General features: G+C 45.2%; 1 protein-coding gene and 1 long non-coding RNA gene across 2 annotated transcripts in view; one reads left to right on the forward strand and one right to left on the reverse strand.

The window, feature by feature from the left end:
• Window positions 1-27,254, reverse strand: part of LOC134296671 (uncharacterized) — a 232,654-nt gene that overhangs the window by 196,066 nt on the left and 9,334 nt on the right. The window lies entirely within an intron of this gene.
• Window positions 14,308-18,114, forward strand: LOC134296670 (uncharacterized). Its single transcript, XM_062972169.1, has 2 exons — window positions 14,308-16,223; window positions 16,397-18,114. The coding sequence occupies exons 1-2, from the start codon at window positions 15,861-15,863 to the stop codon at window positions 17,162-17,164; spliced, it is 1,131 nt and encodes a 376-aa protein (XP_062828239.1). The 5' UTR covers window positions 14,308-15,860; the 3' UTR covers window positions 17,165-18,114.

Here is a 27,254-nt window from a genome sequence, read left to right on the forward strand (position 1 = left end):
TTCTTTTCTTTTCAACATTCTTCTTATTGCCTGATTCAATGCTGCTGGCAGCAAAGGCAGCTTATGTAAACCCTGCTCTGGAATGATTCTTCCTCACTACAGCCCTTAGCTAGGAAATGACAGCTTGTAATATGCTCTGGGAACAGGTAGTCCAGAGAAAAGGAAAGCTTGATGGCAAGGACAAGACCTCAAGGAGAAAAGAGGAGCTAGCATTAAAAGAAAAATGAAAGTTGGTCTTGGAAAGGGAAAGATCTTGGAACGAGGTGAAAATCAGATCAAAGAAAAGAGGGGGAGAGATGATGACCTGATGGGAGGAGAGCTGGTTTTGGTTATGTATTTTCTCTGTTCTGCTGTAAGTGACCGCTTAATTCGCCTTAATGTTGGACCGCCTCTGATTTCAGAATAGAAGAACTATGAAACCAAGGTCAGTCTGATCCAATAACTAAATTTTAATTAGCCAACCATGTGGTTATAGATGTGGCAATGGTGGTTTCTCTTCAGTGACACATAACAAGGATCATCATTACCCATGAAACATTTTGAGGGAACTAGAAGAAATTTTATTTTTGAAAAAGAGAATGACTGGTAACATGGGCTTTAGAAGCCATTTTAGTTCATAGGTGGCCTTTGAGGCTATTTTTATGTTCAAAAAAAAATATTGAGAAGTAATATGTTAGCAGAGTAAAATCAATATGAAATTACAAGTAACAAATGTCTTTGCAGAAAAAATTTCAAGCTTTATTTTTTTCTTTTTCTCTTCATCATCTATTATGCAGAGGAGATCTTTCCTTCACCATTTATGATACTGCTGTGGATGGTTCTACCTATTCCAGTCAAATTCCAAGCCCACTTTCATGGTGGAAGAAATTTAGACCAGTAGAAGTATACAACACTTCTACTTTTGGTGTCTACCTAAAACCAATATGCAACTGTCATACACAGTACTAGTTCCCTTCATGGAGTATGATCATAATCTCTCATGAGAAGGACACATGATTCATCTGGGTTCAGTATGATTGGCATTGAAGAAGTAACTGGGGTGGGGGGTGGGGGGGGTTCATCTGTGAGTCATAAGTACCCAAATCAGGCTTTGCCAGAAGATAGTTGTACCAGGATCGATGTGGAAGGATAAGCATGACGACAGTACCAGACTTGGGCAACAAGTAAGTTAGATCATGATTGTATGGCATTGTAGAGGCCTGAGACTCAAATGCTTTCAGACGATATGAGAGAGCCATCTCTACTATGGCAGAAGCCTCACTGAAATCAAGATATGCTACATCCACAGCCTTTCTTTCATCTACCAAATGTATACAAGATAGCATCTCATCTAAAAACAAGCAGCAGATTATCAAGTATCTCAATCAAGTATCCCTCAATCTCTCCCAACCCCAATGGCATTCCCAACATAGGGTCATTAAAGTGAAAATTGAAATCAACTCTGCATCTTTAAAAGGAAATTTCATCAGTAACTAGGCAGTCTAATAACTCTGCTGAAATTAAATATTTTATAGAACCAGTAAAGGTACGGGAACACTCTCCAGTTTTCATTCAGACAATGTTATGAAGTGATTAAAATTTCACAAGATGATGTCACTTCCTATTGTACTTTGGGCTGATTTTTGCCAAATTTGGTTGGATTTCAAAAGCCAGACCTTCAGGGAGGCTTCAGAACCAAAATGAAAGTTTTTTTGGGTCACGTACTGCTCTCAGACCATACTTCCCTCTCTATTGTTCTAATACAAACAATGCATCAGCTGGGAAACAACATTATGTTGATGCTTCCTTCCACATTTTTTTCTTAAAATGCCTCATGTTACATTTTGTTTTTTTAACCCCATAAGACAGAAGGGGGAGTGCTATTTTTGGAAGTATATGCAATTAAGAGGGTGTCTAAAGGGGCAGAACCCCTTTTCATTTCATTTTGAAGCAACCCACTATTTCCTTCCATTCTCAGAGGTCAAATGAGTGGCTCCAGCAGTTAATAATATTTAAGATCTGCTACATAAGCATTTCTGGCAAGTTTGTCAGAACTTTTCCTTAATTGCAAGGCGTTTTTGGCGAGCTGTGCTTCCAAAATTCTGTCACAAACCTCAGCAATTTGATTTTGTGAAGAGGAGAAGCCTGTAAATCAGTTACAAAAGCTGCTCATGGTTCCAGATTAACTGAAAATCAAGAACTAAATCCAGCATTTAGAACCTTGTAATCTGCATGAAGTCCTGTGCTTTTATAAGGCTATTTATCCCTGCATATTTAGAATTATCTTACACCATAGAATTCATGAGTCTGAAAAGTCTCTGCAGAAGACATCCTTGAAGGACATTACAGGAAAATAGCTGGACCTCTTCCTCTTAATACCACAACTGCTTGACAACTAAAACAATGGCTGTTTTGGTAGGGTATGCTATGCTTTTTATAAGGTGGGTTTTGAGGAAAGATTTACCTATGGAAGTGTAGCTGTGAAATGCATGTATGTTTCCTGATGCAGGATTTCAGGATTTTCAAACTACTTTGAACTGTAGAAAAGCTGCATATAAACCTTTTAGTTATTTCGTAATGGGGATGTCTCATTCCTTCCCCTTTTAAAAAAACCTTTTGTATACATTTTTATTGTGTTATGTAAATATAAAGCATACAATCTATGAAATTCAACAATCAAATTACAAATATTATTTCCCCAATCCCACCACCTCCCTATTCTCACCCATGAACCACCACCCATGACTTCTAGCCAGGGCCGGTCGGAGATAAATTTAAATATTAAGCGGGGGCGCTGAAAAGCGCCCCCCGCCGGCCCCGCCTCCTGCGCCCTGGCCCCGCCTCCCAACCAGCGTGCCCTGGCCCCGCCTCCCGCGCTGCGTGGAGGCGCGGCCAGGGTTGGAAAGAGGGAGGCTTCGCCGCCCGGGGAGGGAAGGAGGCGATCTCTCCTCCCCTCCCCGGGCGGGGAAACAAGCAGGCTTCGCCGCCCGGGGAGGGAAGGAGGCGATCCCTCCTCCCCTCTCCGGGCGGGGAAACAAGCAGGCTTCGCCGCCCGGGGAGGGAAGGAGGCGATCCCTCCTCCCCTCTCCGGGCGGGGAAACAAGCAGGCTTCGCCGCCCGGGGAGGGAAGGAGGCGATCCCTCCTCCCCTCTCCGGGCGGGGAAACAAGCAGGCTTCGCCGCCCGGGGAGGGAAGGAGGCGATCCCTCCTCCCCTCTCCGGGCGGGGAAACAAGCAGGCTTCGCCGCCCGGGGAGGGAAGGAGGCGATCCCTCCTCCCCTCTCCGGGCGGGGAAACAAGCAGGCTTCGCCGCCCGGGGAGGGAAGGAGGCGATCCCTCCTCCCCTCTCCGGGCGGGGAAACAAGCAGGCTTCGCCGCCCGGGGAGGGAAGGAGGCGATCCCTCCTCCCCTCTCCGGGCGGGGAAACAAGCAGGCTTCGCCGCCCGGGGAGGGAAGGAGGCGATCCCTCCTCCCCTCTCCGGGCGGGGAAACAAGCAGGCTTCGCCGCCCGGGGAGGGAAGGAGGCGATCCCTCCTCCCCTCCCCGGGCGGGGAAACAAGCAGGCTTCGCCGCCCGGGGAGGGAAGGAGGCGATCCCTCCTCCCCTCTCCGGGCGGGGAAACAAGCAGGCTTCGCCGCCCGGGGAGGGAAGGAGGCGATCCCTCCTCCCCTCCCCGGGCGGGGAAACAAGCAGGCTTCGCCGCCCGGGGAGGGAAGGAGGCGATCTCTCCTCCCCTCCCCGGGCGGGGAAACAAGCAGGCTTCGCCGCCCGGGGAGGGAAGGAGGCGATCCCTCCTCCCCTCCCCGGGCGGGGAAACAAGCAGGCTTCGCCGCCCGGGGAGGGAAGGAGGCGATCTCTCCTCCCCTCTCCGGGCGGGGAAACAAGCAGGCTTCGCCGCCCGGGGAGGGAAGGAGGCGATCCCTCCTCCCCTCCCCGGGCGGGGAAACAAGCAGGCTTCGCCGCCCGGGGAGGGAAGGAGGCGATCCCTCCTCCCCTCCCCGGGCGGGGAAACAAGCAGGCTTCGCCGCCCGGGGAGGGAAGGAGGCGATCCCTCCTCCCCTCTCCGGGCGGGGAAACAAGCAGGCTTCGCCGCCCGGGGAGGGAAGGAGGCGATCCCTCCTCCCCTCTCCGGGCGGGGAAACAAGCAGGCTTCGCCGCCCGGGGAGGGAAGGAGGCGATCCCTCCTCCCCTCTCCGGGCGGGGAAACAAGCAGGCTTCGCCGCCCGGGGAGGGAAGGAGGCGATCCCTCCTCCCCTCTCCGGGCGGGGAAACAAGCAGGCTTCGCCGCCCGGGGAGGGAAGGAGGCGATCCCTCCTCCCCTCCCCGGGCGGGGAAACAAGCAGGCTTCGCCGCCCGGGGAGGGAAGGAGGCGATCCCTCCTCCCCTCTCCGGGCGGGGAAACAAGCAGGCTTCGCCGCCCGGGGAGGGAAGGAGGCGATCCCTCCTCCCCTCTCCGGGCGGGGAAACAAGCAGGCTTCGCCGCCCGGGGAGGGAAGGAGGCGATCCCTCCTCCCCTCTCCGGGCGGGGAAACAAGCAGGCTTCGCCGCCCGGGGAGGGAAGGAGGCGATCCCTCCTCCCCTCTCCGGGCGGGGAAACAAGCAGGCTTCGCCGCCCGGGGAGGGAAGGAGGCGATCCCTCCTCCCCTCTCCGGGCGGGGAAACAAGCAGGCTTCGCCGCCCGGGGAGGGAAGGAGGCGATCCCTCCTCCCCTCTCCGGGCGGGGAAACAAGCAGGCTTCGCCGCCCGGGGAGGGAAGGAGGCGATCCCTCCTCCCCTCTCCGGGCGGGGAAACAAGCAGGCTTCGCCGCCCGGGGAGGGAAGGAGGCGATCCCTCCTCCCCTCTCCGGGCGGGGAAACAAGCAGGCTTCGCCGCCCGGGGAGGGAAGGAGGCGATCCCTCCTCCCCTCTCCGGGCGGGGAAACAAGCAGGCTTCGCCGCCCGGGGAGGGAAGGAGGCGATCCCTCCTCCCCTCCCCGGGCGGGGAAACAAGCAGGCTTCGCCGCCCGGGGAGGGAAGGAGGCGATCCCTCCTCCCCTCTCCGGGCGGGGAAACAAGCAGGCTTCGCCGCCCGGGGAGGGAAGGAGGCGATCCCTCCTCCCCTCTCCGGGCGGGGAAACAAGCAGGCTTCGCCGCCCGGGGAGGGAAGGAGGCGATCCCTCCTCCCCTCTCCGGGCGGGGAAACAAGCAGGCTTCGCCGCCCGGGGAGGGAAGGAGGCGATCCCTCCTCCCCTCTCCGGGCGGGGAAACAAGCAGGCTTCGCCGCCCGGGGAGGGAAGGAGGCGATCCCTCCTCCCCTCTCCGGGCGGGGAAACAAGCAGGCTTCGCCGCCCGGGGAGGGAAGGAGGCGATCCCTCCTCCCCTCCCCGGGCGGGGAAACAAGCAGGCTTCGCCGCCCGGGGAGGGAAGGAGGCGATCCCTCCTCCCCTCTCCGGGCGGGGAAACAAGCAGGCTTCGCCGCCCGGGGAGGGAAGGAGGCGATCCCTCCTCCCCTCTCCGGGCGGGGAAACAAGCAGGCTTCGCCGCCCGGGGAGGGAAGGAGGCGATCTCTCCTCCCCTCTCCGGGCGGGGAAACAAGCAGGCTTCGCCGCCCGGGGAGGGAAGGAGGCGATCCCTCCTCCCCTCTCCGGGCGGGGAAACAAGCAGGCTTCGCCGCCCGGGGAGGGAAGGAGGCGATCCCTCCTCCCCTCTCCGGGCGGGGAAACAAGCAGGCTTCGCCGCCCGGGGAGGGAAGGAGGCGATCCCTCCTCCCCTCCCCGGGCGGGGAAACAAGCAGGCTTCGCCGCCCGGGGAGGGAAGGAGGCGATCCCTCCTCCCCTCTCCGGGCGGGGAAACAAGCAGGCTTCGCCGCCCGGGGAGGGAAGGAGGCGATCCCTCCTCCCCTCTCCGGGCGGGGAAACAAGCAGGCTTCGCCGCCCGGGGAGGGAAGGAGGCGATCCCTCCTCCCCTCCCCGGGCGGGGAAACAAGCAGGCTTCGCCGCCCGGGGAGGGAAGGAGGCGATCCCTCCTCCCCTCTCCGGGCGGGGAAACAAGCAGGCTTCGCCGCCCGGGGAGGGAAGGAGGCGATCCCTCCTCCCCTCCCCGGGCGGGGAAACAAGCAGGCTTCGCCGCCCGGGGAGGGAAGGAGGCGATCTCTCCTCCCCTCCCCGGGCGGGGAAACAAGCAGGCTTCGCCGCCCGGGGAGGGAAGGAGGCGATCCCTCCTCCCCTCCCCGGGCGGGGAAACAAGCAGGCTTCGCCGCCCGGGGAGGGAAGGAGGCGATCTCTCCTCCCCTCTCCGGGCGGGGAAACAAGCAGGCTTCGCCGCCCGGGGAGGGAAGGAGGCGATCCCTCCTCCCCTCCCCGGGCGGGGAAACAAGCAGGCTTCGCCGCCCGGGGAGGGAAGGAGGCGATCCCTCCTCCCCTCCCCGGGCGGGGAAACAAGCAGGCTTCGCCGCCCGGGGAGGGAAGGAGGCGATCCCTCCTCCCCTCTCCGGGCGGGGAAACAAGCAGGCTTCGCCGCCCGGGGAGGGAAGGAGGCGATCCCTCCTCCCCTCTCTGGGCGGGGAAACAAGCAGGCTTCGCCGCCCGGGGAGGGAAGGAGGCGATCCCTCCTCCCCTCCCCGGGCGGGGAAACAAGCAGGCTTCGCCGCCCGGGGAGGGAAGGAGGCGATCCCTCCTCCCCTCTCCGGGCGGGGAAACAAGCAGGCTTCGCCGCCCGGGGAGGGAAGGAGGCGATCCCTCCTCCCCTCTCCGGGCGGGGAAACAAGCAGGCTTCGCCGCCCGGGGAGGGAAGGAGGCGATCTCTCCTCCCCTCTCCGGGCGGGGAAACAAGCAGGCTTCGCCGCCCGGGGAGGGAAGGAGGCGATCCCTCCTCCCCTCCCCGGGCGGGGAAACAAGCAGGCTTCGCCGCCCGGGGAGGGAAGGAGGCGATCTCTCCTCCCCTCTCCGGGCGGGGAAACAAGCAGGCTTCGCCGCCCGGGGAGGGAAGGAGGCGATCCCTCCTCCCCTCCCCGGGCGGGGAAACAAGCAGGCTTCGCCGCCCGGGGAGGGAAGGAGGCGATCCCTCCTCCCCTCTCCGGGCGGGGAAACAAGCAGGCTTCGCCGCCCGGGGAGGGAAGGAGGCGATCCCTCCTCCCCTCTCCGGGCGGGGAAACAAGCAGGCTTCGCCGCCCGGGGAGGGAAGGAGGCGATCCCTCCTCCCCTCCCCGGGCGGGGAAACAAGCAGGCTTCGCCGCCCGGGGAGGGAAGGAGGCGATCCCTCCTCCCCTCCCCGGGCGGGGAAACAAGCAGGCTTCGCCGCCCGGGGAGGGAAGGAGGCGATCTCTCCTCCCCTCCCCGGGCGGGGAAACAAGCAGGCTTCGCCGCCCGGGGAGGGAAGGAGGCGATCCCTCCTCCCCTCCCCGGGCGGCGAAAGAGGGAGCCACAAGGCCAGGGCGCACTGGTCGGGCGGCGGGGCACCGTCAGAGCGGTGCCCCGCCTCCCTCCCAGCCTGACGGCGCCCCCCGGGACCTGCGCCCGAGGCGGCGGCGTCACTGGCCTTTATGGTGGGGCCGGCCCTGCTTCTAGCACCACATAGTAAAGAACAGGTATTTAACAGCAATCTATCATCATTATTTATTTATTTATTTCCAGCATTTATACCCCGCCCTTCTCACCCGGGGGAACTCAGGGCAGCTTACAACAGTTGGCAACATTTAATGTCAAGAATATAATAAAATAAAAACAATACATATCATCAATTAAAATACATTATAACATTTAAAACATATGTAAATTAGATCCATTTGTCTAAAAACCTCATGTTTCAGCCTTAAATCAGACCATGTCGACATTATCTTATTACTCGTTAAAAGCTTGTGCACACAGCCATGTTTTCACAGCCTTTCTGAAACCCAGAAGGGTTGGGGCTTGTCGGATATATTACACTAATAGATGCCCCATGCGGCTATTTATATGTATTTTTGTCATCTTTTTAAAAATACTCAAAGGCAAGTTCCCATTTTCTAGCAAACTCTTCATTGCTGTTGAAGGGTTTCATGGCCAAAATCACTGGGTTGCTGTGAGTTTTCCAGGCTGTATGGCCACGTTCCAGAAGCATTCCTTCCCGACGTTTCACTTACATCTATGGTGAACTCTTCATTATTTCCTTCCCTTATTCCATTGGAGAGCTTGGCCATTTGGATATACTCAAATATTTTTTTATTTATTGATTTATTTGTTTACTTCATTTATATCTCATTTATATTTCTTCTCCAATTCTTAATGAATAGTTCTTTTTCCCCCTTCCAAGATTTGGCTATTGTAATTCTCATTCCACAAAGCTATATTGGCAAGTTCCTACATTTTCTTTACCAATTCTTTCCTGAAACAAACCCAGTAGGCATTTGTTTCTTAACCTTTTAAAAAATCCTCATTATCTGCCCTGAAGTGGATTTTATGAGTCTATATTATCATATAATCCAGTTCAAAGTAGATAATCTGTATTTTATATGGCAATGTAGAAGGGGTCTTAGTCTACCAAAGCTCACGCTACCATCTTTGATCTCTAGGTTTGCAAATTTATAAGATTGTTATGAGAGGGAAAGCAGAATATGCCTGAGATCATTGGAGGAAGAGTGAGATAAAATTAGAAGTAAGCAAATGTTTGCTTGTGGGCAAATCCCTCTGCTTTCGGTGGTTCACACTCAATTAAGTATAAACAGTACTGCCACTTTAGAAACATATCCTAAATTTGAAATCTCCAGGTGCATGTTTACAACCAGGCAGAAAAGTTAATATATTATTATTTCCCAAAACCTGAGTTCTTCTGATGGGTTTTGTCAACACATCAGGAAACTTCACTCTCTCTGCTAAAAGTTCAGGTGAGCTTGTCAGTATCTCTTTGAATTCTTGCATTGGATACTGACAAGCAGGAAGCAGTAAAAGTCCTTCACATCCCTTGTCTCTAGTTAGTTCTCACTCAAAGCTTTATTAAAAACAAAGACGAACTGAAAAGCATGGTGGCACTTTAGTTCAAGAGAGACCGCTTGTATGATGTACTTACATTAAAGCACAGCTTTAAAACTGCAGAGGGAAACATTAGTGGATGAGATTTTTTCACTCCAAAGAAATACTTTAAACCTTTTCCCCTTTCCCTGCAAGTTTACAAAACACTATTATACGGCGCTGTATTGAGTGCCTGCCTCAGAAATGTCTATAACTAATGGAATGTTTTTTCTTAAATAGAAATATTAGAATGGCTGACATTTCTGTGAGGTCGCTATGTGAAGATTTCTTCACATTGTAGAGGCTACAATTGCATAACAAGATTTTTATGTTACTATCTTTCCACAGGGAGCGTTTCATAAGAAAGCAGATTTCAACTCAAAGTCAGAGGCTAACAACAAGAATCACAGGGTGTGAAATCAACCATTCACCAGCCAGTCCAAGAATTCCTCAACAGAATTTGAAGATGTTTCATTTTGGGACTCAATTTATTATCAACTGCTGTCAAGTCAACTTTAGCTTATGGCAACCCTATGAATAAGAGACCTTCAAATCAATCTGTCATTGAGCCCTTGCAGGCTCAGGGCCAGGGCTTCTTTGACTGAGTCTATCCATCCATAATGCGGTCTTCCTGTTTACCTATTACGTTCGACTTTGCCAAGCACTATTGCTGTTTCTAGTGAGTCATGTCTTCTCATAATGTGTCCAAAGTACACATCATTTAGTTATCTTGGCTCCTAGGGAATATATTACAATTGGAAACCATTGCATTTCTCCATATACTGTCCTGGCAATAGCTTTTTATCCTTTGTACAGGTTATGCCTCAAGCAAAAACATCATGACCATAGCTTTAAGGAGTTCTATTGGTATGCCATTTGTTCCTGGTGATTTATTTCTTCTAAGCCCTCTGACTGAAACTTCTACTTCACTCTTAAAAGTATAGATTCATCTGCAAATGATTTTTCATTAAATAGATATGCTATTTTCCCATCTCTTTTTCATAGTTCTTCAGTGCAGTGTTTCCATTGGCTTTCTAATTGGCTATGTAATGCCAATGTTGTATATCACCCCAGCTCTTGCTTAATTTTTGCTTTGTTTTCCTGGATCTTGGGGAAGAGATCTCTTTTTCTTTCTTTTTCATTGTCATCTCCTATTTCTTTGCATTATTATTGTAGTTCTCTTTGTATCTTGCAGACATTGCTGAACAGTGGCATTCAGGGTTCTGATCCTATTTCAGTCATCTTTTACTTTTGCTCCTCATCTGTCCTTATCTGCTTGACGAGTTTTATCTATCATCCATTGAGGCTTCACTTTCCTTTTGGCTGCAGATAGTGTCTTTTTGCATTTCTCTCTCACAATGTCCCTGGCTTCAGTCCAGAGTTCTTCTAGCTCCCAGTCAGTTAATCTTAATAGTCCAAATGCATTTTTACATTATCTTTACATTCTAATGAGATGTTTATTTTGGCACTATGATTAATTTAGTGCTCTTCTGTAGTTTAATTCTAACTTTTGATACTAGCCCATACCACATTCTTCTCCTGGTCTCTTGGGTTTCTTGAATAACGTGTCTGCAAGGGAAACAATGGTTCACTTGCAAAATGTAGTCGTTTGCTCTAGTCCTTCACTTCTTGAGCCTAGGCTAAAATTTTCCTATTCTCTGTTTCCTATTTTTTCATTCTAATAGACTATGATTAGCAAACAGTTCTGTTTTGATGTGTGATCAGTTTCCTCCTGGACTCCACCATAGGGTCTTTTGATTTTCTCTGCCTCTGTAGTTGAGCCATAAACTTGGATTATGGTTACAGGGATAGGTTTTCATTGAAGTCTTATTGATTCAGGCAGCTCTCTTGATAGCATAAACTGGACCTTTATTGCAGTGCCAGATTTATGGCCCTGTGAGAGTTAAATTATGAGGCCCGTTAGTTGAGCCCTGAAGGAGGGAGGCCCAGTAGACCTACATTGCCTGTTGCAGAATCCCATAGACTATCAATTCTATCATTATGTTTGGAATTGCTCCAAAACAGAACACCTTCAAATTTAAAATTTTACCACATAAGCAAAATCAATTGTAAAAAAATGTTGGCAGAAAGATCCCCCCACCCCCGGCCAATGGGGCCCTGTGCTTAAGCACACCTAAGCACAATAGTAAATCTGGCACTGCTTTCTTGAAATTTCAAGGTTATGTTTTCTATCTCAGATTAGTAAAGGTAAAGGTTTCCCCTGACGTTAAGTCTAGTCGTGTCTGACTCTGGGGGTCGGTGATCATCTCCATTTCTAAGCCGAAGAGCCAGCGTTGTCCATAGACACCTCCAAGGCCATGTGGCCAGCATGACTGCATGGAGCACTGTCACCTTCCTGCTGGAATGGTACCTATTGATGTACCCACATCAGGCCTGGTCCAATGCAGTACGTAGATTACGCCTTGGCGTCGGGCGCAGGCGAGGGGGGGCGCTGTGTGGAGTCCTTGGCAGCACCACCGTTTTGCTCCGGTCACAGTGTTTGTCCAAATTGTCCTGGCGCCGGCAATGGAGGCCCTGAGTGCAGCGCATGCACAGGACTGGCATGCCATCGCCCAAAATGGCCGATGGGACTTCTATGCGCACGCGCACAGGACTCCCATCAGCCATTTTGGCTGTTTTTGTGCAGGCATAGCCTCCAGCCACCCACCACGTGGAACAGCCAGCCAGGAGGTGCTAGGGCCCGGCTGACTGATCGTAGCAGAGCAGCTTCTATCTTGCTGTCAAAACCATCTCACTTGTGCCTGCCTGCCCAGTCAGTGCCCACTTTCAGGTCAGTCAGCAGCAGCAGCAATGCAATGCATACAGTCATGATAAAAATTGTTTTTGAATATTTTTAATTGATGTTTTTTAATTTACAATTAAAAATAAAAGAAAAAACATGGAATTCGTGGTGGGGGAGGGGGGATTGGGTGAGGGGGAGAGGATCGGTATATTCCATTGGATCTTCGGTTCAATGAGTCTAGTCTCTTTGTGGAGCAAGTTGCTGGATGTAGAGGAGTAGTTGTTTTATTTTATTAGGGGGCAGATTGTGCCCCCCTTTTATGTTGCCTGGGTTGGCTATTTCTTATTTCAGTTATGGAGTTCCTTCAATCTGTGTCTGTCCTTTTCTTATATATTCCTGTTTCTTTGATTGGTTTTCCATTATGCTTCTTCATCAGGAAAGTCAGTCTGTCCATGTTCTTTATTTCCCATATCTTTGATTACCATTTTTTAAATGTTCCCTAACTGGCTGCTCTCCTCATCGCCACCATCCTGATTTACCTTGATTCAGACCGCTCCACATGGAGCTGGAGCTGATAGAGGGAGCTCATCTGTGCTCTCCCCAGGTTGGATTCGAACGGGCAAGTCATCAGTCCTGCTGGCACACTGTGCTATTGGGGGCTCCCACCTTCCCTATGATTAGTAGGTTAAAGAGCTGGGTCTGTTTAGCCTGCAGAAGAGAAGGTTGAGAGGAGACATGATCACCATGTTTAAATATCTAAAACAGGGGTCCCCAAACTAAGGCCCGGGGGCCAGATGTGGCCCTCCAAGGTCATTTACCTGGCCCCCACCCTCATTTATAATATAATATTTTTATATCAGTTTTAATAATATAATATATTGTATTTACATATGATATTGATAATAATATTATCATTTTATACAATATAATACTAATAATAATACCATATAATAATATTAATTATATGTTATATATTACATATAATGTTACATATAGTGGTATAGTTCAATATAGTAATATATAATGCTAATATTGTGCTATGCTAATAATATAATATATTGTATGTACATAGAGCTGCTCTGAGTTCCCTTCAGGGTGAGAAGGGTGGGATATAAATGTAGTAAATAAATGTAGTAAATGAATAAATAAATAATTTTGGACTTCGGCTTGCCCAAAGTCTGAAATGACTTGAAGACACACAACAACAATAATCCTAATTAACCTGACTATCTCATTGGCCAGAAGCAGGCCCACACTTCCTATTGAAATCCTGACAGGTTTATGTTGGTTAAATTTATTTTCATTTTTAAATATTGTATTGGTCTTTCATTGTTATTGTTATTGTTTTGCACTACAAATAAGATATGTGCAGTGTGCATAGGAATTTGTTCGGTTTTTTTTTCCAAATGATAATTCGGCCCCTCAACAGTCTGAAGGATCGTGGACCGTCCCTCTGCTTTAAAAGTTTGAGGACCCCTGATCTAAAAGGATGTCTTATGGAAGAGGGAGCAGGCTTGTTTTCTGCTGCCTTGGAGACTAGGACTCAATGGAGCAGTGGGTTCAAATTACAGAAAAGGAGATTCCAACTGAACATTAGGAAGAACTTACTGACTGTAAGAGCTGTTCAGCAGTGGAACTCACTGCCTCATAGTTCAGTAGAAGCTTCTCCTTTTAAGGTTTTTAAATAGAGGCTGGATGGCCATCTTTTGGGGGTGCTTTGATTGTGCTTTTCCTGTAGGGCAGGGTTTTGGACTGGATGTCCCATATGATTCTATGATTAGCTGACTGGTTGTTTCTGACCTCATCCTGAGTAATCCAGTTTATGTGGGTTGGGTGTCTCCATTAAACTGTTTTGGTCTATGAAAGGATGAACTAACTGGATTTCCTTTGTAATGATTTCATTTGGATGATTTCATTTGAGCAGAGCTACCTAAAGTGGGAGCCCTGATGGCGCAGTGTGTTAATGTGCTGAGCTGCTGAACTTGCGGACCAAAAGGTCCCAGGTTCAAATCCCGGGAGCGGAATGAGCGCCCACTGTTAGCCCCAGCTTCTGCCAACCTAGCAGTTTGAAAACATGCAAGTGTGAGTAGATTAATAGGTACCGCTCCAGCGGGAAGGTAACGGCGCTCCATGCAGTCATGCCGGCCACATGACCTTGGAGGTGTCTATGGACAACACCGGCTCTTCGGCTTAGAAATGGAGATGAGCACCAACCCCAAGAGTCGGTCACGTCAAGGGAAAACCTTTACCTTTACCTACCAAAAGTTCTGTGTTCATGCTAGGTGAAAGATTCTGTAAATTGTACGGAAGGTAACCTTGCCCAACTTTCATGATGGGCCTGAGGTTATTATGGAACTTTTCTCTATTGGATAGAAGGAATAATAAGCAGATATTGGCAAAATATTTAAGAGACATTTATTTATGGTAATTTCTTTATGACTGATCTACAAACCATCAGCTTTTTTTCCTTGTCAGAAGCGACTTGAGAACATACTGCAAGTTGCTTCTGGTGTCAGAGAATTGGCCATCTACAGAGATGTTGCCCAGGCGATGCCCAGATGTGTTACCATCCTACTGGGAGACTTCTCTCATGTTCCTACAAGCTAGAGCTGACGGACAGGAGCTCACCCTGTCTTGCAGATTTGAACTGGCAACCTTTAGGTCAGCAACCCAACCTTCAGTTCAGCAGTTCAGCTGGCACAAGAGTTTAACCCGTTGTGCCACCATACCTCCTATCTTCAGGCCTTGGAAAGTTTCCAGGAAAAATAATGAGTACAGTAGAGTCTCACTTATCCAAGCTAATCCTTGGATAAGCGAATATCTTGGATAATAAGGAGGGATTAAGGAAAAGCCTATTAAACATCGAATTAGGTTATGATTTTACAAATTAAGCACCAAAACATCATGTTATACAACAAATTTGACAGAAAAAGTAGTTCAATGCACAGTAATGTTATGTTGTAATTACTGTACTTACAAATTTAGCACCAAAATATCATGATATATTGAAAACATTGACTACAAAAATGGCTTGGATAATCCAGAGGCTTGGATAAGCGTGGCTTGGATAAGTGAGACTCTACTGTAATACTAAATGATAACATGAATCTGTCTAGAGGAGAGTGACTGAAATGATCAAGGCTTTGGAGAATAATCCCTATGAGGAGCGGTTTAAAGATCTGGGCATGTTTTGCATGTAGATGAGAAGGTTGAGAGGAGACTTGACGGCCATGTATAATAATGTGAGAGGAAGTCATAGGGAGGATGGACCAAGCTTGTTGCCTTCTGCCTTGGAGACTAGAACTTGGAAGAATGGCTTCAAACAAATAACCCACATTACGTGCTTTGAACTGGGATATATGGCAGTAAGGACTCAGACAATCCAGTTCAAAGCAGGTAATGTGGGTTATCCTGCCTTGATATCCTGAGTTATAGAGCTGTGTGGAAGGGCCCAAATTCTTTCTCCTTCTCTGCCAAATAATGCTGGAAAGTGTCCAGAGGAGGGCCACATCTAAGGCAGGCATCCTCAGAGGTTGTGAGGTGTGTTGGAAACTAGGCAAGTGGGGTTTGTATATCTTTGTTGAGAGGTGTTAGCTGGCCCTGATTGTTTCATGTTTGGAATTCCCCTGTTTTTGAGTGTTCTTTTTTCACTGTCCTGATTTTATTTATTTATTTATTTCCCATACTTCTGTCCCGCCCTTCTCACCCGAAGAGGTCTCAGGGTGGCCTCACAACTGACAACAATTTGATGACCGACATACAAATTCCAATAACATAATGACAATTAAACTCAAACATTTAAACAAAAACTACTAAAAACAACAAGTACAATCACACAAGTTCAAAATCATAGTCCAGAATCAGTCCAGTGGTCAATACTTAAAAAGTCCTCAAGTATTGCACTGCTAGGAATAATGCTCAAATGCTTGGTCCATAACCATGTCTAGCAAGGCTATTCTATGCTAATCAAGGTGATCAATTGCAGTTATTCACACTTGCCCTATTATCCAACATTTTTTGCTTACCCAACACTCAACTGGCCATTTATGTGGGATAACTGAGACTACTGTACTTGGATGGAGCAGCAGGCTGTATTTCTGCTGTGTTGTCATAAGCTGAAAGTTGTTCTATGTCATTCCCCTTCCTTGTATGACGAGTTGGGTTTTTTAGCAGAAAATGTCAAGCAAGAAGAAGCCATCAGGAGCATTTCATCGTAAAAGGAGGTTGCAGCATTGCAAAGAAGATGAGAATCAAGCTAAAGCATTGCAAAGGTTTTTAACGACTTCACCATCATGTGAGACAGAAAACCCAGAGACAACAAAATTGACTGAATCAGATCATGATGATGACGGCAAGATACCAATATCTGAGCCTCTACCTGGACCATCAACAAGTCAAGACTTCACTGCAACTTCAGCAACACCATTAGCACCTTTAAATATTGGTTGTGACATAACTAGGACCGACACGGAAGATGTGGATGATGATTTATTAGGAGATGTAGTCCTGCCATCTACAAGTCGGCAAACCATTGAATCTGTAAGTAGATTCAATTTAAAATTATTAGTACACATTTTAGGAAAATATAATTGGCCTTGGCCTGTCCAGTTCATTTTTTATTAAAGATTGCATAATGAGGTATTATTGATCTTGCATTGCATTACATCTTAGAAAAACTTTAAGAAGTTAACATAAACCACTTTTTTTTTCAGGAACAAAGCAGAGACCCATTATTATTGCTTTCAAATGACTGTGGAGAGTGGCCACTCAAAATAAATGACGAGGCACGGAAATTACTTGTTGAACGAGGACCTCAGCAAGTCAGAGGCATAAATTTCCCAAAGGACATTAATGGAAGGAAATTTTCCTCATATCATTATACAAGGAAGCTGTGCAATGGAGAGCAAGTCAACAGATATTGGCTACTGTATTCTGTATCAAAAAATGCAGTGTTTTGTTTTTCTTGCAAAATTTTTGGAAATGCCAAATCTGTTTTTGCTAGTAGCCAAGGGTATTCTGACTGGAGTAACTTGGGCAAGCTTTTGACCAGTCATGAGAAATCCCGTACTCATATTAAAAACCGTGCATCTTGGCATGAACTCTCTCAACGTTTACATTTAAAGAAAACTATTGATGCAGAGCATGAAAGACTTATTTATGGTGAAAGTAAACACTGGCAGCAAGTTCTGAAACGCTTGCTATGTATTGTACGGTTTTTGGGGGTTCAAGGATTGGCATTTAGAGGGACAAAAGATGTTCTATTTGAACCAGATAATGGCAACTTTTTAAAATTGGTAGAACATATAGCACAGTTTGATGATCCGATGGCCGAACATGTGAGAAGAGTCAGTTCCAAAGAAACACATGTTCACTATTTGAGCAAAAATGTCCAGAACGAGTTTATTGCTTTCTTGTCAGGCAAGATCCAGAATAATATTTTACAACACTACACGAGGCAACGTATTATTCTATTATATTAGACTGCACTCCTGATATTAGCAACACCGAACAAATGACATTGGTGGTAAGATTCGTTAAATGTGAAGCAAATGAAGATGCCTCAATTAAGGAACATTTTTTAGGCTTTGTTCCTGTTGCCAATCCTTCAGGTGAAGGTCTCACAGAAATATTACTCAAAGAGTTGGAAGCACGACACATTCCATTAAAAAACATGAGAGGCCAGGGCTATGATAATGGTTCTGCAATGAAGGGAAAACATGTTGGAGTCCAGAGGAGGATCCTTGATTTAAATCTTAGAGCCTTTTATGTACCATGTGGAAACCACTCCCTGAACTTGGTCGTAAATGATGCAGCTCTGTCTTGCAGTATTGCAGCAGAGTGTTTCACCATCATACAAGACCTCTATAACGTTTTTCAAGTTCTCCTCTAAGATGGAGTATTTTGTTGAAGCATGTTTCAACTCTCACACTCAAACCACTCAGCAATACTAGGTGGGAAAGTAGAATCGAGGCATTGTTGCCTTTGAGGTACCATATTGAAGAAGTATATGACACCTTATATGAAGCTTCTCAATGTCAGAAATTTGATGGATATTATAAGACCCATGCTGTTGCTCTTCTTAAAAGACTGCAAAGCTTCACGTTTCTGTGCAGTTTAGTGTCATGGCATGAGATCCTGAATAAGATCAATATGGTTAGTAAACAGATGCAAAAAGTGACAATTGATCTTCAAAGTTCTATGGATCTTATTAAGAGTGTGAAAACATTCCTAGAAAGGATGAAATCTGAAGAAGGGCTAAATAGCGTCATTACAGATGCAAAGGAACTTGCAGGAAAAAATCGATGCTACTTCCGACTTTGAAAAAGAACCACTACCTCGACCGAGAAAAGTAAGCAGACAGTTTTCCTATGAAAGTAAAGATGAAACTGTACATTCTGGTAAAGGTTCTTTTAAAGTGAACTTCTTTTTTGTTGTGCTTGACACAGCAATATCCTCATTAGAGGAGAGATTTCCGCTTATGGACAACCATAGTGAAAGTTTCAAATTTCTGTATGATATTTCAAACCTTGGAAAATGTCTGAATGACAAAGAATTGAAGAACGCCTGTCAACACCTTCAAACTGTTTTGACGGATGGAGAAGACCATGATGTGAATGGTGATAATCTGTATGATGAGCTACAAATACTTGCAAATATGCTACCCCCTAGAAGTCTCCCAGCTGAAGCCTTGTCTTTCATAAATCGTGGTTTGGAGGATACTTTCCCAAATGTCTACATTGCATTGAGAATTCTTTTAACACTTCCAATATCCGTGGCCAGCGGTGAAAGAAGTTTTTCAAAATTAAAACTTATAAAAAATTACTTAAGATCTACTGTGAGTCAAGGGCGCTTGAGTGGACTAGCAACCTTGGCCATTGAAAATAGCTTGTTGGATGAAATGGAAACAGATTCCCTAGTACAGGAGTTTTCAAAATTGAAAGCCAGAAAAATCAGTTTTCAATTTTTAAAAGTGTTCAAGTTAATTTGTATAAAGGAAAACTGGATGTTGAAATATCCACTCAAGTGAAGGGGCCAGAGGCTGGATAGGTTGCCACCCCCATGACAATGGTCCAGGCTGGCGTGGCACTTCTTAGGACAAGAGTTCGCTTCCTGAAAAAGGAAGTGTCTATTCTCCTGGGGTTGCATTCTCCAAAACAAAACTGATTATTAGCAAGTCCGAAGTCTGAAAAATCTGAGACAGCATGACCAGGAAACCTTAGTGTAGTACTTGTAGACTAAAAATAACAAAAAAAATTAAAATTGTTGCAAAGTTTATTAAAATATTTGCATTCTAAAATGCAAAATTGGTGTTAATTCTATGTAATGTTACTATATGAACATAATGTTGTTAATAAACTTCTGGTTTGTAAGGTAAACTCTTTTATCCATTCTATTCACCTCTACCTTCCACCTTTTATTTCTTGGTGATTGGTTTTTTTTGGGGGGGGGCACCAAAATTCTGTTTCGCTTACACTTGAAAATTACCTTAGGCCGGCTCTGACCCACATTTGCATGTTTTCGAACTCCTAGGTTGGCAGAAGCTGGGGCTAACAGAGGGTGCTCAATCTGCTCCCCGGATTCAAACTGCTGACTTTTTGGTCAGCAAGTTCAACAGCTCAGCTGTTTATTTATTATTTTTATTATTTATTCCAGTATTTCTACCCTGCCCTTCACACCCAATAAGGGGACTCAGGGCGGCTTACAAATATAAAACACACATATAAAGAATTACAATAACATTCCAATTCCAATTCAGTTTAAAAAATTAAATTACATTAGAACTTAATAAAATACACAAATAAATATACAGTAGATAAAGGTTTCCCCTGACGTTAAGTCCAGTCATGTCTGACTCTGGGGTGTGGTGCTCATCTCCATCTCCAAGCTGAAGAGCCGGCATTGTCTGTTGACACCTCCAAGGACATGTGGCCGGCATGACTGCATGGTGTGCCGTTACCTTCCCGCCGGAACGGTACCTATTCATCTACTCACATTGGCATATTTTCGAACTGCTAGGTTGGCAGGAGCTGGAGCTAACAGTGGCCGCTCCCGCCGCTCCCGGGGCTTGAACCTGGGACCTTTCGGTCTGCAGCTCAGTGCTTTAACGCACTTTGCCACTCACTTATCCAACATTCTGGATTATCCAACGCATTTTTGTAGTCAATGTTTTCAATACATCATGATATTTTGGTGCTAAATTTGTAAATACAGTAATTACTACATAGCATTACTGCGTATTGAACTACTTTTTCTGTCAAATTTGTTTTATAACATGATGTTTTGGTGCTTAATTTGTAAAATTATAACCTAATTTGATGTTTAATAGGCTTTTCCTTAATCCCTCCTTATTATCCAACATATTTGCTTATCCAACATTCTGCCGGCCCATTTATGTTGGATAAGTGAGACTCTACTGTACATTTAGGCATGTTTAACCTGCTATGCCACCAGGGGCTCCCTGTCTCAGATTACTACAGTATATAGTGAGATGCTACTCCTTCTCTTGATTAGAGTTGCCCATGGCATCTTTTAAAATTGTAGCTATGTAACATCTGGTAGTTTGTTTTCACCCTTAGAGTCTGTCCATGGAAAGATGATTACAGTTGTGCATTTGGTAGTTGGAAGAAATGGGGCTCTTATTTGGAGCTCTAGCTGAGCATAATGGGGAAGGTGACTTATTGCTCAGTGAGATAAAAGCCCTAGTAGGACTACCTAAACATTGCATACAACAGCTAAACATTTTCAGAATTTCTAGTGCTGGTACATTTCCTTCTGGGGAGGGTTCACATCGTGTTTCAATCATAGATTTGCTATGGGATAATATATCTTATTGAGGAAATAGAAAGACTGGTTTAAACATGGCAGTGCCTATGCAACGGCTGCCAGAGACCATTAAGGCAATGTAAATATTCCATCTGGCCAATGTGAGGATTAGAATACTATTTCCATGTGTTATGACCTGAAATTTATGAAGCATTTGACTGCCAGGGCTATAAAGCAGGCATAGAGGTTGGGAGGTTGGAAAAGGGGACATCACTGGTTTCCCACAATGTATTGGCAAGCACATGGTCTCCTGCTGCACCTCACACCCTCTTTTTCTTATTTGAGGTGGAGTGTTAATGCTTTAAAGCACCAGATGCTGTCTGATCTTGGGGGTGAAGCAAGGTTAGTTGAATGGAAGACCAATGAATACCAGGTTCTGTAGGCTATATTGATGAAGGTGTATTGGGAAAATATAATACATGTATTGGAAACTATATATTGAATGTAATCATATTAAAAATAGGAATAGGAAAAATGTAATCACAAGCAGAATTGTGTGCATATAGCCCCAAAAAATACACTCTGCTCAGCAAATAACTGTCTCCCCATAAGCAGAAAGTTCACTTAAAGAAGCCTCAAATATGCAGAAACATCTGTTAAGTGTCAACAGACCAGATAAGCCCATACCGGTGAACTGCAGACAAATTGAGGCTTTTAGGGTTGTCAAGGGGAGCTTAGGCAGCCTGTCTCCATGAGGAATGAAAAAGGGTGCTAATGGAGGTTGAGGGGGAGCCCTAAAAGCCTAGCTAGGAAATTCCAGAGATAAGGCCTAATGGAGGGTCAGAGGTCTTGCAAGAGTCTATATTTTAGGAAAATCCAAAAGTAGCTTTTAGTAAAAGTGCAAAGTAAGACTTTTTTTACACTAATTGGTGATGGATAATGCCTAGGTGACGTAGGTAGATGGAGAGAAATGGTATATAAGAACCTGTGTTTCTTTGTTTCGTACCTTCGCTTTCCAGATTACAGGAGAAGGTCTTTTTCCTTATTGCTTGTTTTCTCTGGCCACTGAGAATAAACGTCTTTTTTCTACGGCCACCAGAACACTCTTTGTTTCATTGCCTCAAACCTTTGTCTGCCATTTCAATATTTCAGAAGAAGAAATTGCCTAAACCAAACACTGTTAAATTCATGGGTGGCCATAAGTTAACAGGAATGTTGATGGCAAAATATATACAAGCATTTAGAGTTTGCACTACAGAGACTATCACATCTGAGAATAAACCATATTATGGTCCTTTCAGTAGCTGCCACATTAGAAATTAGCTTTTTGTGCATTTAGCAGGGCATGTCTGAAGTGTGCATTTTCAGTGATTTGCTAATCTAGTTCAGCTGTAGTCATGCTTAAAAAAGCCAGTGGATTCGGACTCAATTTCACCTCAACAGATACACATACCTGCTTTAACAGTCATGGTGTAGCATCATGACACAGAGTCAATATACAACCACCATAGAAAAACTATTGTCACAATCATCTCCTTCTTTTCAGAAGCACAAATGTGGTAAGTGCTTGTACAAAGCAGATGTTACACAAATGCCCCTTCTTATCTAAAGATTCTACTATTTTCAATTGGTCTACTTTAACTAAGGACTAACCTTGGGCTTTGCTCATTGTGTAAGTCTAAGGATAAATCTACACTGTAAAATTAATGCACTTTGACACCACTTTAACTGCCATGGCTCAAAATTATGGAATCTTTGGAATTAAAGGTCTTCAGCCTGCTCTGCCCAAAAGTGCTGGTGCCTCTCCAAACTACAGTTCCCAGGATTCCATAGCAGTAAGCCACGGCAATTAAAGTGATATCAAACTGCATTAGTTCTAGAGTGGAGATGTACCATTAAAATTCTCAGGCAAGGCTTTCTTACATTTCCACCATCCTTTCAGGCCCTGCTCCCAGGTTGTAGAATCTCTTTACTTGCGCTGCACCTTTTTCTGCTTTTCTTTGGCTGTCAGCCTTTTAAGTACTGTACATCTTGTTTCAACCTTGTTGTAAACCACGCTGAGTCTCCCAATGGGAAATAGGTATGCTATATATTGAGCAAATAAATCATAACTGAATATTGCATAAGACAGTATGGCTAACTTGCTAGGTTGCTGATGCTGTTGAACGACAGCTCCTTTTTTGTTGGATCATTGGCTGTGATGCCTGGTGCAGATGGAAAATGTAGTCCAACAGCATTAGAATGTTTCAGAATACTTGTGTTGAGGTTCCATTTCTTTTTATTTTGAACATTTTTAAAAACACATGGATTGAATTTGATAATATTATTAATATCCATGAATTGTATATGTATCTGACCATACATTCAAACAAGTTTTAAAAAATTCTACCTCTGATTGAACTACACTCTTGACTGTTTATGGTATTTCTATTAATTGGTATGTAATATGATTACTTTCCATGATGGGAAGAAAGAAGTCTGGTAGTAGCTGTGATGTAGCAAGAATAGGATTTACAATTTAAACTAACATCTTGCCCCTGGGGACCTGCAATTTGCCAATAACTGGAAACTTAATGAGGGATTTTTTCCTAGAATTTAACAGTACATAGCGGTTTACTTTTATTTAAATAAATAAACAGTCATTTGCTCAGCTTGTTTTATTTCCCCCTGAGAGGGTTTCGTGCAAAGTCCCCTTGGGGGTGATCACGAATAATCAGAGGGATTCTGCTACAGAACTCATGAATAACATAATCACTTTTCCAACCGTTGATGGAACCAAAAACTATATTAAAATCTCACCGTTATAAAATCATATTGACACATGTTAGCGGTAGTATGATAGCTTCCAGTCAAATGCAAGCATTTTTTTCATTCCATTATTTTCCATGGCAGAAAGTAAAGCAAATCTTACTGAGCCTGTCCTTAATATCACTTTGAATCCATTTTAATATAGCTCATATTTGGTTAGAACTTATCTAGGATATTTTTAATCCTGGAAAGAAGAAGAGGCAGGCACAGCCCCATCACACCCAGAAGTGGATGAAATGTCCTCCCTTCCACACAGCCATATAACTCAGAATATCAAGGTAAAAAAACTCCACAATATCTCCTTTGAACTGGGTTATCTGAGTCCACACTGCCATATATCCCATTTCAAAGTAGATAATGTGGGATTTTATTCAGCTATGTGGAAGGGGCCCCAGTTTCCAAAGTTGTGACCTTAGAGAGAAAAGAAGAGGCAGTTTCTGATGTATTGAATTTCTACTTGCATTGCCATTCCTTTTTTCCTTTTATGAATGCCTTAAATAGGCTGGAAGCCTGAGGGTAGGAACTGTTTTGTTGTTCTTTTACTTAGAATCATAGAGATGTAAGAATCCACAAAGGCCATCCAGTCCAACCCCTGCCATGCAGGAATAGACAAAGCATTCCCAACAAATGGCAATCCAGCCTCTGTTTAAAAACCTCAAGAGAAAGAGACTCCAAGAGCTCCTTGACAGTTGATTCCACTACTGAATGGCTCTTACTGTCAGAAAGTTCTTTCCAATGTTTAGGTGGAATCACTTTCCCCAAGGTTTGAATCTATTGCTCCACGTTCTGGTCTCTAGAGCAGCAGAAACCAAACTTGACCCCTTCTCAGTGTGACATTCTCTCTTCTCCAGGCTAAACACATCTGCTCCCTCATAGGGGCTTCCAAATCCTTTACCATTTTGGTTGTTCTCCACCTTTTGCCATTTTGGGGCCTAGCCAGAGCAGAATAAAGTGGAACTACAACTACAACTTCCATTTTTAGCTACTGCATCACATTGTTGATTCATATTCAGCTTGTGGTCTACTAAGACTTATAGATCGGTTTCACATGTATTGTTTTCAGGCCAAGTATCACTCATCCTATATCTGTGCATTTCATTTTTTTCTGCCTTAGTGCTTTATATTTCTCCCTGTTGAATTTCATTTTGTTGGGTTTGGCCCAGCTCTCTAATGTGTTCATGTCATTTTGAATTCTGATCCTACCCTCTGGAGTATTAGCTGCTTATAAAGCATGATGTACATTGATGGAATTATACAAATACATTGTTGTTTTTATGAGGAGTAGTACCATATCATTCCTATGGAGTAAATAATAGTACACATTACGTTTCATTCTTTCTCAAGATATATTGACCCCTCTTTTCTCACACAGGTATTCTGAATCTTGTTATGCTCTTGTTCTCTATATTGAGGTTACCGCATCCTTTAAATAGTTTTAAATATGTTTTTAATCACTTTTATGTTATTTTTATATCATTGATGTTTAATTCTGTTTTTCTGTTTGTATATTTGGGGATTTTAAACTGTATTGAAATGCTTTTAATATAAGCCACTGAGTCTCCTTTGTGGAGACAAAAAACAGGGTATATATAAATAAACATAAACATAATAATTATTACCTCACCAGGGCTGGGTAGGAATATTTTTCCCTTCCTTAATTTTTTTTAAAACTTAAGGGAAAAATACCAGGATACAACACTAGGATAACTTGGTTTTTTGCATCATACTGCTGACTGATAAGGTGAGCGTTACCAGTTAGATGCGATGTAGGGTTGTGTGATTGAGTAAATGACTGAGACCTGTTCTTTCATTGATGCAATTAAGGCAGGAATGAAGGGGTAGGAGGAAATGGCCATATAAGGAGGTACGAGCAGGCCAGGAACACAGCCGATGGGTTATCACATGATTTCCCCTTTTACATGTGTTTTGAGAGAAACGAAAGTAATGAAATGTAATACTGCACCACAAATATGCACCAATGGTTTGATATGTGGGCGGTCGTAAACTGAACCCACTGAATTGTATAAATAGACACTTGACCCTGTCTGCGGGGTTCTCCCTTTTCAGCATCTAGTTGTGCGTGGGATGAACCTCTGCAGCTGCATGAATTTTAGTAAACTGCTTTCTTTGGAAAAAAAAAAACTCCAGTTGTCTGTCTCCTACTTCCACTGCGTCCGCACAGACACACGACAAGCCGAGAAGAGGGGAAGTCTGGCTTCCGCTACATTTTCTGGTGACCCCGACGTGATTCCACAATAAGACGGGCCAGGAGATCGGAGACGGATCCCGTTGGCGGGACGGTCCCAACTCGGCGGTGGGGGCCAGAGGCAACTACCGTGAGACGAGAAGGGGCCCCTGAATATTGTAAGACCGGCTGCGGTACTTGCCTCTGATGCCAACGCCGGCCGACGGTGGGAGCCGCAACGACAGCGAGGTTCCAAAGAAACCAGCCAGGAGGAAAAGGATCCAGGGAAAAGTCCAGGGGCGAAGGTTGGTCCGACGTCTACAGCAATCTGGCAAGTATAGTGGTTAAATGAGACACTAAGGGAACACAGTTACCGGCGCCGGGAGGGACACACAAAGGTTCCCAGGGAGGTATAAAGGGGTTCTGTCTTGTGATTCCTGACGCATACCATTGAGTGTCCGGGTGCCCAGACCAAGGCAGTCCCCTCTATTAGGCAGAATGGGAGGCAGTGGGTTCAAATCCACCACCCCATTACAGTGTATGGTAGACAATTTCGGCTCAGTTGCAAGTAGAGCCGTAGAAGGAATTCCCCAGAGAACAAGACTTGTGAGGGTGCCCCAAGACCAAGTCGTGCAGGGCTCATGAGGAGTCGCAACTCCCGGGGAAAGGAAAAGAAAAAAAAAAAAGGAAAAGAGGGAAGGTGGCATACCCTTTTGAAAAAAAAAACTGTTTGATTTCTTTGTCATGTGTGGGGAATAATGAGTTTCAAAGTCTGCATGTTTCGTGGTAATATTGAAGTGAAAATGAAAAATGAGTCTATAGATTTACACAAAAAATGTTGAGCACAAATATCTAGAAATGTTTTATTACGGTTGAAAAAATCTGATTCGAAGAGGGTCTGTCTGTGTTAGTTTGCTTTTGCTGACAAGCTGCAGAGGCCAGAAAAAGGGAGGGAGGCTGTTAAAGTGGTGTTGAGGCTCAGAAACTGTCTTTCAAAGGAGTTTTCCTTGTTATTTCTGAGGAACAAAGGCTGTTTTCTTAAAAAGTTTTCCTTTGCACCTGGGCCTCATGCCAAAAAGATAGTGGGAAAATCTTGGCAGACAGTCCAAGGTAAAAACGATAAGTTTGTTAGAATGTTTCTTCCCTGTCATTCTTGTTAAACTCAGGCGAAATGCCCAGAGAAAGATAATGGAATTCCAGTGGACAGCCAAGGTCAATGAAAGCCGCTGTGAACTAGTGAAGTTTTAAAAATGTAATGTGAATTTAATATGAAAAAAAAAGAAAAGAAAGAAAATGATGATGTAAATGTGTATATATATATATATATATTGGGGTTCTGTCTTTCACCTAGATCTTAAATCCTTGCTTTGGACTTGTTTTGGGACAACTGGGTGAGAATGTTTCATGAGCTGAGAGAGAGTGTGTGACTTTATCTAAACAACTAACCACTAATCAGAATTCCTGTGGACCTTGTGTGAATGAGATGTATGTGTTGAATTCAAAATGCATAAAGAGTTATAAACAATGTTAGTAGATTTGTTCAGAAGCAATTCGGAAGCTGTAGATTTTTTTTTTTTTGGGAAAAAAAATGGTCTTAGGCTTGAAGAAAAAAAAATCCTTGTTTTGAAAGAACAATGCTTCAGTGTTTTTAGAGAACATGGTGATACAACAGATAAGAGCTGGACATCTGCCCAGAAATTGAATCTCAAGGAAAAAAAAATGAGCCTGAACAAGTGTACTTTTGAAAACTCAAGCCTCTGTGGGCTACTCCCCCTTTTTCTGTTCTACAGACTGTTTAAACCCCTTACAGGTTA

The sequence above is a fragment of the Anolis carolinensis genome, chromosome 2 (assembly GCF_035594765.1).
Source record: "Anolis carolinensis isolate JA03-04 chromosome 2, rAnoCar3.1.pri, whole genome shotgun sequence".
NCBI classification, from domain to species: Eukaryota; Metazoa; Chordata; class Lepidosauria; order Squamata; family Dactyloidae; genus Anolis; species Anolis carolinensis.

What these genes read in the sequence shown, in the direction of transcription:
- LOC134296670 (XM_062972169.1), top strand. Translation starts at nt 15,861, where the DNA reads ATGTCAAGCAAGAAGAAGCCATCAGGAGCATTTCATCGTAAAAGGAGG. An exon ending in GTCGGCAAACCATTGAATCT is followed by an intron (nt 16,224 to 16,396) that starts GTAAGTAGATTC and finishes TTTTTTTTTCAG; the next exon opens with GAACAAAGCAGAGACCCATT.